The 12,783-nt window shown below is 55.5% G+C and overlaps 2 protein-coding genes across 3 annotated transcripts in view; both read right to left on the bottom strand.

Annotated features, from left to right (window-relative positions):
* The window catches only part of PTGDR2 (prostaglandin D2 receptor 2), a 28,883-nt gene extending 28,739 nt beyond the window's left edge, over positions 1-144 (bottom strand). The window contains exon 1 of the mRNA XM_037137794.2: positions 30-144. The gene's annotated coding sequence lies outside the window, so the exon portion shown is untranslated. The remainder of the gene's footprint in view (positions 1-29) is intronic.
* Positions 145-2,125: 1,981 nt separating this feature from the next.
* Positions 2,126-12,279, bottom strand: PRPF19 (pre-mRNA processing factor 19). Of its 2 annotated transcripts, none has more exons than XM_037137792.2 (17): positions 12,051-12,279; positions 9,906-10,055; positions 9,653-9,729; positions 8,871-9,012; positions 8,713-8,786; positions 8,527-8,589; positions 7,617-7,658; positions 7,416-7,490; positions 7,006-7,081; positions 6,740-6,849; positions 5,396-5,551; positions 5,156-5,225; positions 4,867-4,952; positions 4,469-4,639; positions 4,228-4,333; positions 2,515-2,657; positions 2,126-2,404 (listed from the first exon to the last, which is right to left on the bottom strand). In XM_037137792.2, the coding sequence occupies exons 1-16, from the start codon at positions 12,067-12,069 to the stop codon at positions 2,560-2,562; spliced, it is 1,515 nt and encodes a 504-aa protein (XP_036993687.1). In that variant the 5' UTR covers positions 12,070-12,279; the 3' UTR covers positions 2,126-2,404; positions 2,515-2,559. The 2 variants fall into 2 exon arrangements, with proteins under 2 accessions (XP_036993687.1, XP_036993686.1); XM_037137791.2 differs by lacking the exon at positions 12,051-12,279 and adding an exon at positions 11,203-11,248.
* Between the last annotated feature and the right edge of the window lie 504 nt (positions 12,280-12,783).

The following is a 12,783-nucleotide window of genomic DNA, read 5'->3' as shown; positions in this document are numbered from 1 at the left end:
TGGACCGCAGGCTGGGCGCGGTCACTCACCTGCCAAGACAGAGGCGGGCGCCGGAGGCTTCCTGGGGCAGCCCACCTGGGGGAGGAGCCTCCGGGGAGAGCAGAGTAGCAGAGGCAGCAGTGGTGGTATCGGCAGAAGTGTCAGCCGGGGTCAGATCGAGCGGTAACAGAAGCAGCGGTGGCGCCGGTGGCAGCAGTGGTGTAACAGAAATGGCAGCAGCAATGAAAACACAGGCAGCATGTACCACCGGCAGTCACTGCTGAAAGCACTTCTCGTACACCAACCAATGCCCTCAATCAATACACTAAAGACAGCATCCCCCAACCCTCCCATCCCTCTCGAAGACACTGGAACAGAGAGAAGTTAAGTCATCTGCCCAAGGTCCCAGACCAAGTGCCACAGCCAGAGTGGAAGCCCAGAGCCCGTGCCTGGGGTCCGTGCTCCCACCCTCCACCCTGACGGCAGAAGAGGCAGCAGGAGGCCCCACAGGGGAGCAGTGAAAATACTCGGACCTGCTGGATGGCGAGGCTATTTCAAGAACTGAGACAATGTATGCACAGTGTCTCGCACACAATTTTCTGTTGACGTGAGGGGACAGGTGGCAGGACAGAGACGAAAGCATTTCAGAGCCTTGTGACCCAACCTGGGCTCCCAGAGGCCAGGACACAGGCCACACACATTCTTCTAGGACCATGGCTCCAGGCCCCTTGACACGCATTCCATTTCCTTCCCATCCCCGCAGAAACACACACACAGTCGTGGACACACCATGTGCCCTACCCACTCCTGGGTCCCCCCAAGAACCTCTTTAGTTTCCTGGAAAATGAGACCTTCACGAGCACATGTTAAGACCTGGCCAGAAGCCACCAGACTGGGTCCCACTCAGCCTCAGGGCACACCCGCCACAGCCACAGCCCTGTGAGTCCTCCCTTCGACACTCGGCAGTTCCCTCCCTCCCCCTCAAGTCTGCCCCAGCTTGGGAGAACAGCAGGAGGCTCTTTTCTTCACGAAAGATCACAGTACTTCCCAAATCCTAAGAAGTAAATACCCCAAAGCAGCTGAGGACATATGACTAACACCCACGTGGCTGACAAATGTCAGGAACCCAGTGTTCCCGACACCGCTCATTGCCCGCTCTCAGAGTCAGCCGGGAACCCGAGCCTGCGGGCTGCGGCAGGCTCAGCACTGGCCCACCTGCGGACCACGGAGCTCTGGCCTATGTCCCAAAAGGCCAGTTCAATGGACAGTTTACAGGGGTTGCAGATACACACATGGGCTTTCCGGGTCAAATATTTGAAAGCTGGGTTAAATAACGAAGTGGTTTCTTTCCTGCAGGAGTTTTCAAAGGTTTTACTGCCTACTAAGCGTGCCCAGACTGACACTCGACACTTGACTACCGACACAGCAAAAACACAGACGCAGGCAATCTGTTGCGTCAACACGGACCCTGCTTTGACCCACAGCCCTTTCCAGGTACCACCGGTGCCTCTGCTCCCCTCCCCAGCTCATCTCCCCATCTGCAGTCACTGCCACACCCTCTGCCCACATTCTTGTAACCCATCCCTGTCAGGGTTCCGCCCCACACACCACCACCGAGCTGGGATTGCTCGTCAGGTCCACGGACCTACCTGGTGGTCGCCACGCTGGCCTCCCTCCCATCCTCCACACCACCTGGACCGCTCCGACCTCCCTCCATGCTGCATTGTTTTATGATTTACTGGCTGTCTCCCCTCGAACCAGGCCTCCTTCAGATTTCCAAACGCCAGTTACAAAGCCTCCGTCTGATTTTGGCCGGTGCAGGCTTCCCACCACTTCCAACCGAGGAGTCCTTGCTCACACGCTCACAGCCCCGCACCAGCATGAAGAGGCCATCTCGCCTGCGCTCCTCCCTCCCTGCCAGGCTTGTGGCAAGTGGCAGCACAAGTGACATGTCAAGGGACATGAAGATACGTTCTGGCAAATGGCTTGTCAGATTTGTTTTCATTTTCTTTGCTTTCTGTTGTTGTTTTTAAAAAGGGGCGGGAGGTGAGAGTGACTGCCAGGCTTCCCGATGTCCGTGCCCCACAGGGTGCCCCCCCACCTGCCCTGGAGCTCCTGCTACAGACACACACAGGGAGGGGCTACGTTTACTGTTTTCTTTTTTTAATGAAACTAGATCACTGCTTACAAAACCCCGCATGGGCCCTCGTGCCCGTCCCTGCACAGTTCCCTTGGCTCCGCCGGTCCCCGCCTCCCAGGAACAAACCAGGTAGGTGTGGAATGGCCACCACCATCAGTGACCCACGTGAGGGGAGAGGCCCGGGTGCCGACCGAGCCTTCAGAGGGCGGCGGTGCTGCCTCCCACGGCGACTCTCGTCAGGCCTGGAGGCTGCACAGAGGGGGGGTGGCCCAGGCCGCCCCGGCTCTTGGGCCGCCACCCAGACCAGAGTGAAATGATGTGAACACCCCACCCCGTGGACCCCTCCCCCCCAGTAGTCTCTCCCCGTCCTCCCCCCACCCCAACCCTAACTCTACCCCATCACTGAGATGAGGCCCAGCTCCTGCCGGAAGGGACAGGGCCTACAGGCTGTAGAACTTGAGGCTCCTGTCCATGCCTGTGGAAGCGATGAACTTGGCGTGGTGCCCAAAGGCCACCCCCGTGGTCAGGCCACTGTGCTCTGCAGAGAGAAACCAGAGGCACCGGTGAGAGGCTCCTCCCCTTCCCGTCCAGTCCCGCCCCCAGCGCTCACCACAATGTACACGACTGCTCGTCTTTTCCCCTCCCGCTGCACACTACGAGGGCAGGGCTCTAGCCTACTGCACATTTACCTGCAGGGCCCCACGCAGAGCCTGGCATGTGCACAGGGCAGGCACTGGAGTTTAGCTGGTGGGCTGAGTGCATGGAGGACCATCCGCTCACCTGAGCTTCGGGTGGCCCAGCCCGGAGCTGCTCAAGCGCTGCAGCTGACCGTGCGCTGGGCAGAGAGCACTGACCCACGAAGCGTGCGGAGTCCCGTTCATCACATCACACAACTTGCTGTTTTTAAAACTTAGCTGAGTTTTCAGCTGGGTTTAAACTTCAGTAATCAGGCTGTTGGGATCTATCTAGTTCTAACTCTTCGCGTGTAACTGGAACAGCCCATCAGCTTGTTCTAGCTCCTGGGGTTCCGGCTCCATGGAACCTGGGCCCCGAATGCAGGGCAGGGCTGGGGTCGGGGCAGAAGAGGCTGGGCAACGCTGCCCATGGCGCTCAGACAGTTCAGGAACGTCAGCGCAACTTTCTCCAGACAAGTGTAGGGTCACCCCTGGAGCTGGCCAGCTCCCCACTACAGTCCCCTGGCTTCCAGCCTGCCACTCCACCTCACTCGGCTTCACACTGAAACACCAGGTCCAGGGAGGGCGCGCACCCAGGGGCCAGACGGTTAGGCCTGGGCGCCTCCGAAACACCACACACTGGGCAGGGTGGTGAAGTGCCTTGTGTCCTGCCCACAACCTGCTAATGGGGGCAAGAATCCTATCAACAAAGACGGCAGCCGCTGCCAGCCACTCAGCCCCCAAGTGTGCAGCAGACGCCCTGTCGCCACGCATGCCGCCCCGAGTCACCAGCTGGCACAATCTGCAAACCAGTGCCGACATACCCGTTCTAAAGATGGAGAAGCTGCAAAACTGAAAGGGAAAGCCACACGCCCAGGGCCATACAGCTGTTCGGAGGCTGTCTCAGCATTTGTGCCTTTCTTCCCTCGGACTTACCATCGTAATTAAGTAACCGTTTGTGAAGGCTCACATATGCCTTCCTAGCCTGACTAGAAATTCCGTTAGTGTGAAGACCCGACCTCTCGTACTCCCTGCTCTAATCCCACAAAGGACTACAACGCGATACTGAATGGTGACAATGACAGGTCCTTTCTGTGTGCCAGACGCTGTTCTAACACACTCATACACACACTCATCTAAACCTCACATCGACCCTAATGGGTACGTACAATTATCATGCCCCAGAGGGATTAAGTAACTTGCCCTATGTCACACAGCCTGAAAAACGAAAAGGTGGAGCCAGCATGCAAAGCCAAGCTCTCTGACTCTCGAGGCCATTTTCTTAGTCACTAAACGCTACTGCCTCAGGGAGTGGTTAAAGCTGCGGAGGCGTGTCCACGCCTACCCCTAGAAATTCCTCACCCAGCGAGACTGCCCCGCTTCCCTCTGGGCCAGAGCACCCGGAGACCCCGGGATCCCAGGGCCAGCCTCTACCTGTGAAGTGAAGAATCTCTGTCCACTGTTTGCAGATGTAGATCTGGACGTCTGTGCCCCCCAGGGCCAGGTAGGTTCCACTCTGGTCAAAGATCAGTGACTTCACCTGCCAGAACCAGAACGGAAGTCGCACGAGGGAAACAGAAACCAGGGGGCCATTGGGAGCGAAGACAAGTTCAGGTTAATTCAGTGAATCATCGACAAGCGAGGGTGAAACGGAGAGGTGGGGGAGGGGACACACCTCAAAGTTGTTATCCAGCTGCAATGTCTTAAAGTTCTTGAGCTTACGCAGATCCCAGAGCTTGACGGAGGAGTCGTCGGCCGCAGTGGCCAGGTAGTAGCCATTCTCAGAGAAGGCAATGCTGGTAATGGGGCCCGAGTGGCCGGGGAAGTTGGCCACGTTGGTGCGCTCCTACAGCCAGAGGGCGGTGGTAGGTGTCACCCAGGGGCCGGGAGAGGGAGGAGATGGAGCTCAGCAAACTCCCACCTCTGAGAAGCCCCCCTGCCCGTCTTTGAGAGAAGGGTGGCCAGCAGGAATAGCAGGGGTAGGTGGCCCGGCCCAGTCGCCAGACTACCCTGACCACATCACACACACAAAGCCATTGTTTCTCCACCCCTGGGAGAGCCCCCACATCCTACCTTTAAGTCCCAGATCTTTATCTGAGAGTCCATGGTCCCCGTTCCAAAAATGAGTCCATCGGGATGGAACTGCGCACAGGTGAGAGCTGTGCAGAGGGCAGAGGGACGCAGTCAGGGCCCCCGGAGGAGACGAGGCCCTGCAGAAGGGGCTTCCTCTTCCTCCCCTTCCCCACTGTGCAGAGCCACGTCTGGCACTCAGCAGGAACCGGTGCTAAGTGCACTTCCACAAGAACAAGTGAGCAGATACAACATAAACACAAATAACAGCCAACGAGGAGAGACAGCTTACAGCAGCCGGAGGTCTCGTCCGTCACCTTGGTGAGCACACGCCCTGTCTGGATGTCAGAGAAGGCCCAGTACTAGAAACACAGAGACAGCGCAACCCGTGAGAAGGCGGGGCCCTTCAGGGAGCAGAGAGCCTACTCGGCAAGGGGCCACACCCCCCGGGGTCCCGGCTAGGGCTGGCGAGCTGTTGTTCTCTCCTCCCACCATGTCCGAGGCCCCTGCAGGACCCTGGCTGGGACCACACCTGGTCATCAGAGGAGCTCAGGAGATAGTCACCAGTGGCGTGAAGGCTGAGGCCTGTCACCGCGCTCTCATGGGCCCGAACAACCTGTACACAAGAGGTGTTCGGGACCGACCAAATCCTGATGGTGGCATCCGGGGAGGCAGAAAACACCAGCTCCTAGAGGAAAGCAGAGGCTGACTGTGAGAGAGAAGAGACAGACCGTAACGTTCTCATGAAAGGGGCTGGGGGCAGCTACAACCCCAGCAACTGCTTCTCCTTTCTGCCCTGCCCTGCCTGGAACTATCCACCAATGACGCCGGGAGGGCCACTGATAAATGACATTCAAATGGTAAATCCAACAGGACTGGGCCTTGGAGAGGAGGCCTCGCCATCTAGTGGTAAAAAGCGTAACTGCAGCAGAGTGCAGCAGCCTACACGTTCAGGGAAACGGGGCTACTCCAATCGGGGAACAGAATTACTTATTCTTCGTAAACAAGCACATGCAGCCAATGCCCACTGTCTCAGACGGCGCAGGTCTGACCCGTGCTGGGTCTGCAGGGGCTGCAAGGGCATGTTCACTGTCTCCCACACTTAAGGATTCTTAGCAAAATTTGCGACAGGGAGAGAACTTACAGTATCACCAACTAATAACCTGTCAGGACATTAAAAACTGTAAGATAAAGCCAACCACCATCTTTTGTGAATGTGACATCATAAGAGAAACATCAACACCCAGTAGTTAATAAAGGGGTGCTTTCATTTGAATAAATTTGCTTTTATGAAAAATTGCCCATTACTCTTCCATTTCTAATTTCCTGAAGGTACTGGGAAAGGCCGACTGTGAGAAGCAAGAACCCAGCAAGACCCAAGCCCACACTGCCCTGCAGCTAAAAATTTAAACGCCACCATGCCCCAAGTCTGGTCTCCAGAGCTGCCCTGACCCTCTGAACCGGCAGCCCCCCACCTATCTGGCACGCCCCACTTTCCACAGCCAACGCCAGGTCTCCAGCCCCTGGAGGACCTCAGGAACATCACTTCAAACGTGGGTCGGCATCTGGCAGAGCTGTTTTCCGTGGTTTGTATTAAAACACAGTAGGGTTCTGTCCTGTTCCTAACAGACGGTTTCGATGAAGATGCTTTTGGAAGTTACACATTCCCTCTCTCCGTTTTAGTGGGTCCTGTAAAGGGAACCCCACGACTCCAAACAGAGGCCCCTAAATGTCTACTCTGGAGAGTCAGAGCTTTCTCTGGCCTACTTCACTTTGCCAAGGAGAGAGCAGGGGGAGGGGGCAGGTTCTGGGACCCTAAGCTACTGAAACAGGACTCAGGAATGTGGGACCCAGAGTGGCCAGGAGAACCCCTTACCTGGGAAGGGTGAAACACCACACTGGTGACTTTCTTGGTATGGCCTTTGAGGGTGGCCAGGATTTGCTCAGAACTCTTGTCGAAGACAACAACATTTTTATCCGCCCCACCTAGAAAAGACCCACATGAGATCCAAAAACGAGTCAAGCCCTTCCAGGTCACTCTACTGAAGGAGGTACATCTGTCCCCAGGCCCCTGCACAGGACAGGAGCATGAACCTCCCCTGCCGCCCCAACCTCAGCTTGCTGGGCCAGGCCAGCTCTCACCAGTGAGGATCTTGTTGGTGTCGGAAGGGCAGAGGTCCAGGGCGAGGATCCCAGGAATGCTGGCACTGTGCAACCCCTGTGCACACCAAACCCAGTCATGGCCGAATCAAGGCAGACCACAAAGCCACGCAACTCCCCCATGGCCAGCCCAAGCCCAGGGAACAAACGTGACCTGTGTTCCTTACCCACAGCACTTGGCCTTCTGCCCAGACACAGTGCCTCTCTCACTGCATTACTGGGAAAGCCAGAGCTGGGCAGGAAGAGGAGCCCTGACAACTCAGCAGCTAAGGCGAGAAATGAGGCCAGAGGCCCTGGATAGCTCTCTGCGCAATGTGCTCCGGGCTGGCCTGCCCACCCACAAACAGCACCGAGGGCCCTATGTGTGAGGTCGAGGGGACCCAGCTACTTACCACATGGGATGCCACCTGCCGGTATTTGCTGAGCTCTTCCGGCTTCACGAGCTCTTCAGGCACAGTCTTCCCTCTCTGAGAAAAAGCAAGAGCCCCCCCAAGGAAAGTGGCAGTGAGTGCAGGGCTCAGCCAGCCGCCTTTCCAAAGGGGTCAGCTACCTTCACCTGGCCAACTCTCTCCTGGCTCTGGGAGAAAACTCACCTTCTTACGCTCCGTGGTTAGCACAGTGGCCTTGTCTTGAAGCTGGGGAGAGAGAGGAGAATATACTTAATATGAGACAAGTTATTTTGCCAAGATATCGGTATGATGGATGCTGGTAACATCGGCAAAAACTTGTTATCTGCTGAGGTCTGTGCTAAAGGCTCACGAGCACTATCTCTTTCTACTCTCACTCCAAGCTTATGAGGTGGGTGTTGATGGCCTTGTTTCACAGAGGAGAAAACTGAGCCTTAGAGAAGTGAAGTGACTTGCCCAAGGCCACAGAGGTGACAATGGCTAGGCGAGGAGAGAGCCAGTTCTGCAGAGCTCCCAGACCAGGCCTATGCCACTAAGAGGAGAGCTGAGGCAAGGCAAAGATCTGAACTGTCTGGCAAAGACAGAAACTACGGGCCCTGCACAGGGGGCTCTGTGAGTGTAACAGCGCGCTGGACCGGATGCCAGGCCAGCTCTGCATCTTGTGAGCTGCGCCTTTGAACTGAGGGTCAGAGTCTCCATCTACAAAATAAAAGTGCTAATTCCTGTCCTGTCTCCCTCAGGGGGAAAAAACATGGAAACATGTTTTCATGTCTGCAAAGAACCTCAATAACAAGAAGGGCTACAAGCTGCATTTATCAGTAATTAGCCTGTTAAATTCCCCTAAGTCTACGCAGCAGGTACTATCATTCTCATTTTAGAAGTAAGGGAAATGAACACAGAGGGGTTGGTTACCTCAGCCCAAGGTCATAAAGGTCTATAAATGGTGACATCAAAATACCAACCCGCGCGGTCCGGTCCGAGTCTGTGCTCTGCACGACCCTCCCTTTTCCCCACGTGGATGGGGTTCTGTTCATTGGGCACTCAGGGGGAACAGTGAGGGCACACAGCATTCCTACCAAGTGAGAGCATGACCTACCTTCTGGATAATCTCAGGGGTCATTCCCACCAGCTCGCCCAAATCCATCGGCTCACCTGCACCCTGGATGGAGGAAAGGTGAGGATGAGGGAGGCATGGAATGCCAAAGACACTTACAGAAGAGCCACATGAGCCACTGCACACAAAATGGCAGCTGGCGAAGGGGGTGCAGGGGACAACACTCACCACAACACTTGGCTGTGAGCTTGGCACAGCCTGGGGCACAATGAGACCGGCCTGTGGTTTCAGGGTAGCCAGAGCTGAGAGAGAAAACAGTGTTAGCAATGGGATATGATGACGCAGGACCAGCCCGGGGCCCGGGGGCCGGGGGGGAGAGGCAGCACCTTCTCGGGCAGCAGTGACTTCCTTGGTGAGACGGGCGATGACTCGGCAGGCAGCGTCATGCTGGTAGAGAGCGTGAGACAGCTCCTGGCGCGTCGTCTGCAGCTGCTGGCGCAGGGTGAAGCTGTGTAGCATGACTGCGTCCTGGGAGGAGGAAACACCACTGTGAGGGGTGGGGAGGAGCCCGGAGCACCCAGCACTTGACCCTAGCAAAGAGGACACTGTCTCCATCCCGCAGCCCAGACCGGTATCCATGACCCAAAGGGCACACGGACAGGAGTGGGAGCCAGCTCTTTCCCACGCCCACCTTCACTAGCTCACCAGCAAACCTCAGATGTCACGGCATCACCTCACCAAGAGGGAATGATAGTGCTGCTGCTGTTTGCTGACTGCCCCTACTGTGTCAGGCACTGTGCCAGGCAGTTCCTCAAGATGCATTCGCTCATTCATCCCAATTTTAGTGCTCTTGGTGCCGAGGACACACCCACAGACGAAACAAGCCTCTAATGTCATGAAATTTACACTTTAATTCTTCCCACACCCCAAGAGATACTAATCCATGCTGTACCGTCAGGATAACTACAATGTGCCTGTGAGCGACTTGCCTAAGGTCGCATGGCAGTACAGCTAAGCACGGAACCCAGATCTGTGTGACTGCAGCAACCAGCTCCTCCCCCACGAGCACCCTGCCTCTCCAAATAATGCCCCACCATTCCCACCCCCAAGTCCTAGTCCAGTGATGTCTTCAAGCAAGGAAGACATCGATTCTTTCCCAGGCACTCACCCACTCATCCTGTAAGGCTTTCAGAATGGCAGGGATGCTGGTGGCCGAGGGAGGCTTGGGCCGGATCGGGTGAGCAACTGCCAAGAGAGGGAAATCGGGCATGAAGAACCTAACCCAGGCTCCTCCGCCACTCTTCTCCTGGTTTGCTTTCACGAACAGGCCATCTTCTCTTCCTCCCGGGCACTGGCACCACCGCCTGCCCTCTCCGGCTCGGAGCCAGGAAGGCCCTGGCCGGAGGCCAGCCTCTAGGCACCTTTGATGTCGATGAGCTGCTCCTCGGACAGAGGCTGGTTGTTGATGGGGTCTGTGCCGTTCTCTGCGATGTACTTCTCGATGAGCCGCCGCTCGTAGACATGATTAGAGACAGGGGACACACACGGGTGCTCTGGCACTTCATTGGAGACTGCGGAGAACAGGGAGGCCAGTGAACGTGGGGTGCGGAAAGGGACCTTGGGCCAAGGGGATGCCTTCTTTGCTGCTGGCCTCAACAAGATCATGTGTCCCCACACTCAACAAACAGGAATCAAGACATGACACAAAGCCAGTTTTGAACTGACCCCAGAATAATTTCCGGCTACATAACTAGCTTCTCCATCAGTCTCTGACAGTCAGACAGCCAACAGATAATTACTGCACAACTACTATGAGCCAGGCACCTAGAGAGCCATCAATCAATGATCCCTGCCCTTCACTTTTGAACAAAGATGCTTGTGCACCATTACACTCCAGGACACGGAGCAACACACGAAGCCACTCAAATCTCAGGACGGAGCAGTGACTTTCAACCTTTTCCATCTCATGGCACACTTAAACTAACCACTAAAATTCTCTGGCACAACCAAAACTGTATTATATTTTTTGCCAATCTGACAAAAAATAGGTATAATTTCGATTCATTCACACCAGACAGCTATTGCTGTGTTGGCTATTGTTATATTTTTATTTGAAAACCTAAGGGCAAAGAGGTCAGTGTCCCTGACGAAATAGTCAGGTATCACATGTTTTCAAAATTCTTGCAGCACGCCTGCTGAAACTGTCTGGTCTACAGCCTTGGATGGGTCACCAAAGAAATTACAAAGTGATGCGGTAAGCGCTATAACACAAATTACTTGCATGCTGTATGCTAGTCGCCCAACAAGCACAGGTGTACACACTTTCCATAGATGAACACATCCTCACAGCCCCCTGCAGCAGAGTTCTCGCTTACATGCCATCTCAGCAGTCTGTGCACCTCGGTAGACAGAGGTCGCAGCTGCCCTCGGAAGGTCCACATGCCCCGCAGGCACTGGGGCAACACCTGCCAGCTGAGCCAATGAGAGGAAGGATGGTGCTGGGGATGTGGGAAGACGCTTCCTCAAGATCAAAAGGAAGCAATAAATGTGAAAATACTCTGCAAACTGTGACTTCTTCAATGTGAAGTGTCCCTTTTCCTAGTCATCACAACCCTTCTTTCTTCCTTCCTCCCTGTTTTTGCATTTAGAGAGAGATTCTAAGAGTAAAGGGCTTGAGGGTAAGGAAGCAAATGGAGAAAGGGAAGAGAAACTAGTAACCTGATGAAACAATGAGAACGGAAAACATCATCTTCAGGCCACAATAAAATACAAGGGAAGGAGGCACGAACCTGAAAAAAGCACAGATTCGGGATCAGAGAACATAGCTCCAGCCCTCAGCTCTGCCACCTAACTGTGCAGCATCGGATAAACCACACTCTCCCTGAACCTTACATCCTCATCTGAAAAAAACGGCCCTTTACTTCAGCTTTGGAGGATTCTCATGAAGATAAAATGAGACCACAGACTTGGAAGCGCACTGTAAACTACTAAAGGCTTTATAAATGCACGCTGTTTTCACTAGTCGTACAGGGGGAGTCTGGGAGATCGAGACCTGGCTTCCAGCCCTGTCGCTGACTCTCACTCACTCACTCCGCAAATTGCAGTTCTGCTACCCGAGCGGGAGCTCAAACAACACCCAGTGCAATGCTCTCGTTTTGCAGGGGAAACTGGGGCCCAGAGGCCTGCACCAGGTCACAAAGCCTATCGGAGGCGGATTCTGCACCAGCCTTGGGTATCCTGACTGCTACACGAGAGCTGGCTTCCCTGTACCAGCTCCCTCTGTCCAGGCCTCAATTTCCACTGCGTAAACGAGGTGGCTGGCCTCGGTGATACCCATTTCAGTGATGTCACGAGAATAAACTTGAGGCGTTACGTAAACCCTAAAGCGCTGCGCAAATGCATCCCTCGCTGAAGAGGTCGACCCCCGTCCTGACAAGCCGCTGCCCTGCTTCCCGAGAGCCCCGTTTTCACCTCCAGCCCTGCCCCGGCGCCGCAGCAGCCTGTAGATCCTCCCGCTCGGCTCTCCGGCCTCCTGCGACCTGCGATCGGCCGCAGCCGATACTCACTAGAGCAGATTAGGGACATGGCGCCGTCGTCGCTGTGCTCCGAGGCGCCACACACCGGGCTCCGGGATTAGCTTCGGAGCTGCCGCGGGCCAGTTCTTGTCCCCCGCTGCTTCCGGGACGCTCCGCGGCGAGCGGGGAGAAGCCCCGCCGAGCGAAGATCGCGTAGCCCTTCACGTGGGACTGCGGCGGGACGCGCGCTTCAGACTCTTGCACCCAACGGAAACTGCCCTTTCCCAGAATGCAACCGGGCAGGAAAGGGCCCGCCAGAGAACGCTCGGCTCTTTCCGGACCAACGCGGCTCTTTCCGTAAGATGCCCCTCAAGGCCGGTGAAAAGGAGACCCGGAACTACATTTCCCATGATGCAGTGGGAATTGAAAGCCAGAGCCGTTCAGCAACATTTTTGAGACTTGTACGCTGGGCTGTGGGACCGTAGTCTTTGCAAACTCTGATGTACGCGAGAATTTCCTAACGAACTTGGTAAAATGCATACTCCTAAGATCAGTCTTAGCAAGCCTGCATTTTCGGTGGCACGTGATTCCGAGGTGTTTCTCGGACTACCCTTTGAGAGGCACTGATAGGTGAGCCGGTGAAGAAAGCAGAGATGCAGGTGGATTGGGAGACTATCATTGGCCCAGAAACTGTTCGGGTCCTGCCTCTACTACCAATTTGCTCTGCAATCTTGGGCAAGTCTTGAGCTTCTCTGCCTCTTTCCTTCGTGACGTGTCGGTCCCT

This window comes from Artibeus jamaicensis, unplaced genomic scaffold, assembly GCF_021234435.1.
Source record: "Artibeus jamaicensis isolate MK-2021 breed Jamaican fruit bat unplaced genomic scaffold, CSHL_Jam_final scaffold_614, whole genome shotgun sequence".
Classification (NCBI taxonomy): domain Eukaryota; kingdom Metazoa; phylum Chordata; class Mammalia; order Chiroptera; family Phyllostomidae; genus Artibeus; species Artibeus jamaicensis.
This window is presented reverse-complemented; position numbering and strand designations above follow the sequence as displayed.

What these genes read in the sequence shown, in the direction of transcription:
- PRPF19 (XM_037137791.2), bottom strand. Translation starts at nt 11,233, where the DNA reads ATGATGTTTTCCGTTCTCATTGTTTCATCAG. An exon ending in GCAGCTCATCGACATCAAAG is followed by an intron (nt 9,730 to 9,905) that starts GTGCCTAGAGGC and finishes CTCTCTTGGCAG; the next exon opens with TTGCTCACCCGATCCGGCCC. An exon ending in CACCAACAAGATCCTCACTG is followed by an intron (nt 6,850 to 7,005) that starts GTGAGAGCTGGC and finishes GGTCTTTTCTAG; the next exon opens with GTGGGGCGGATAAAAATGTT.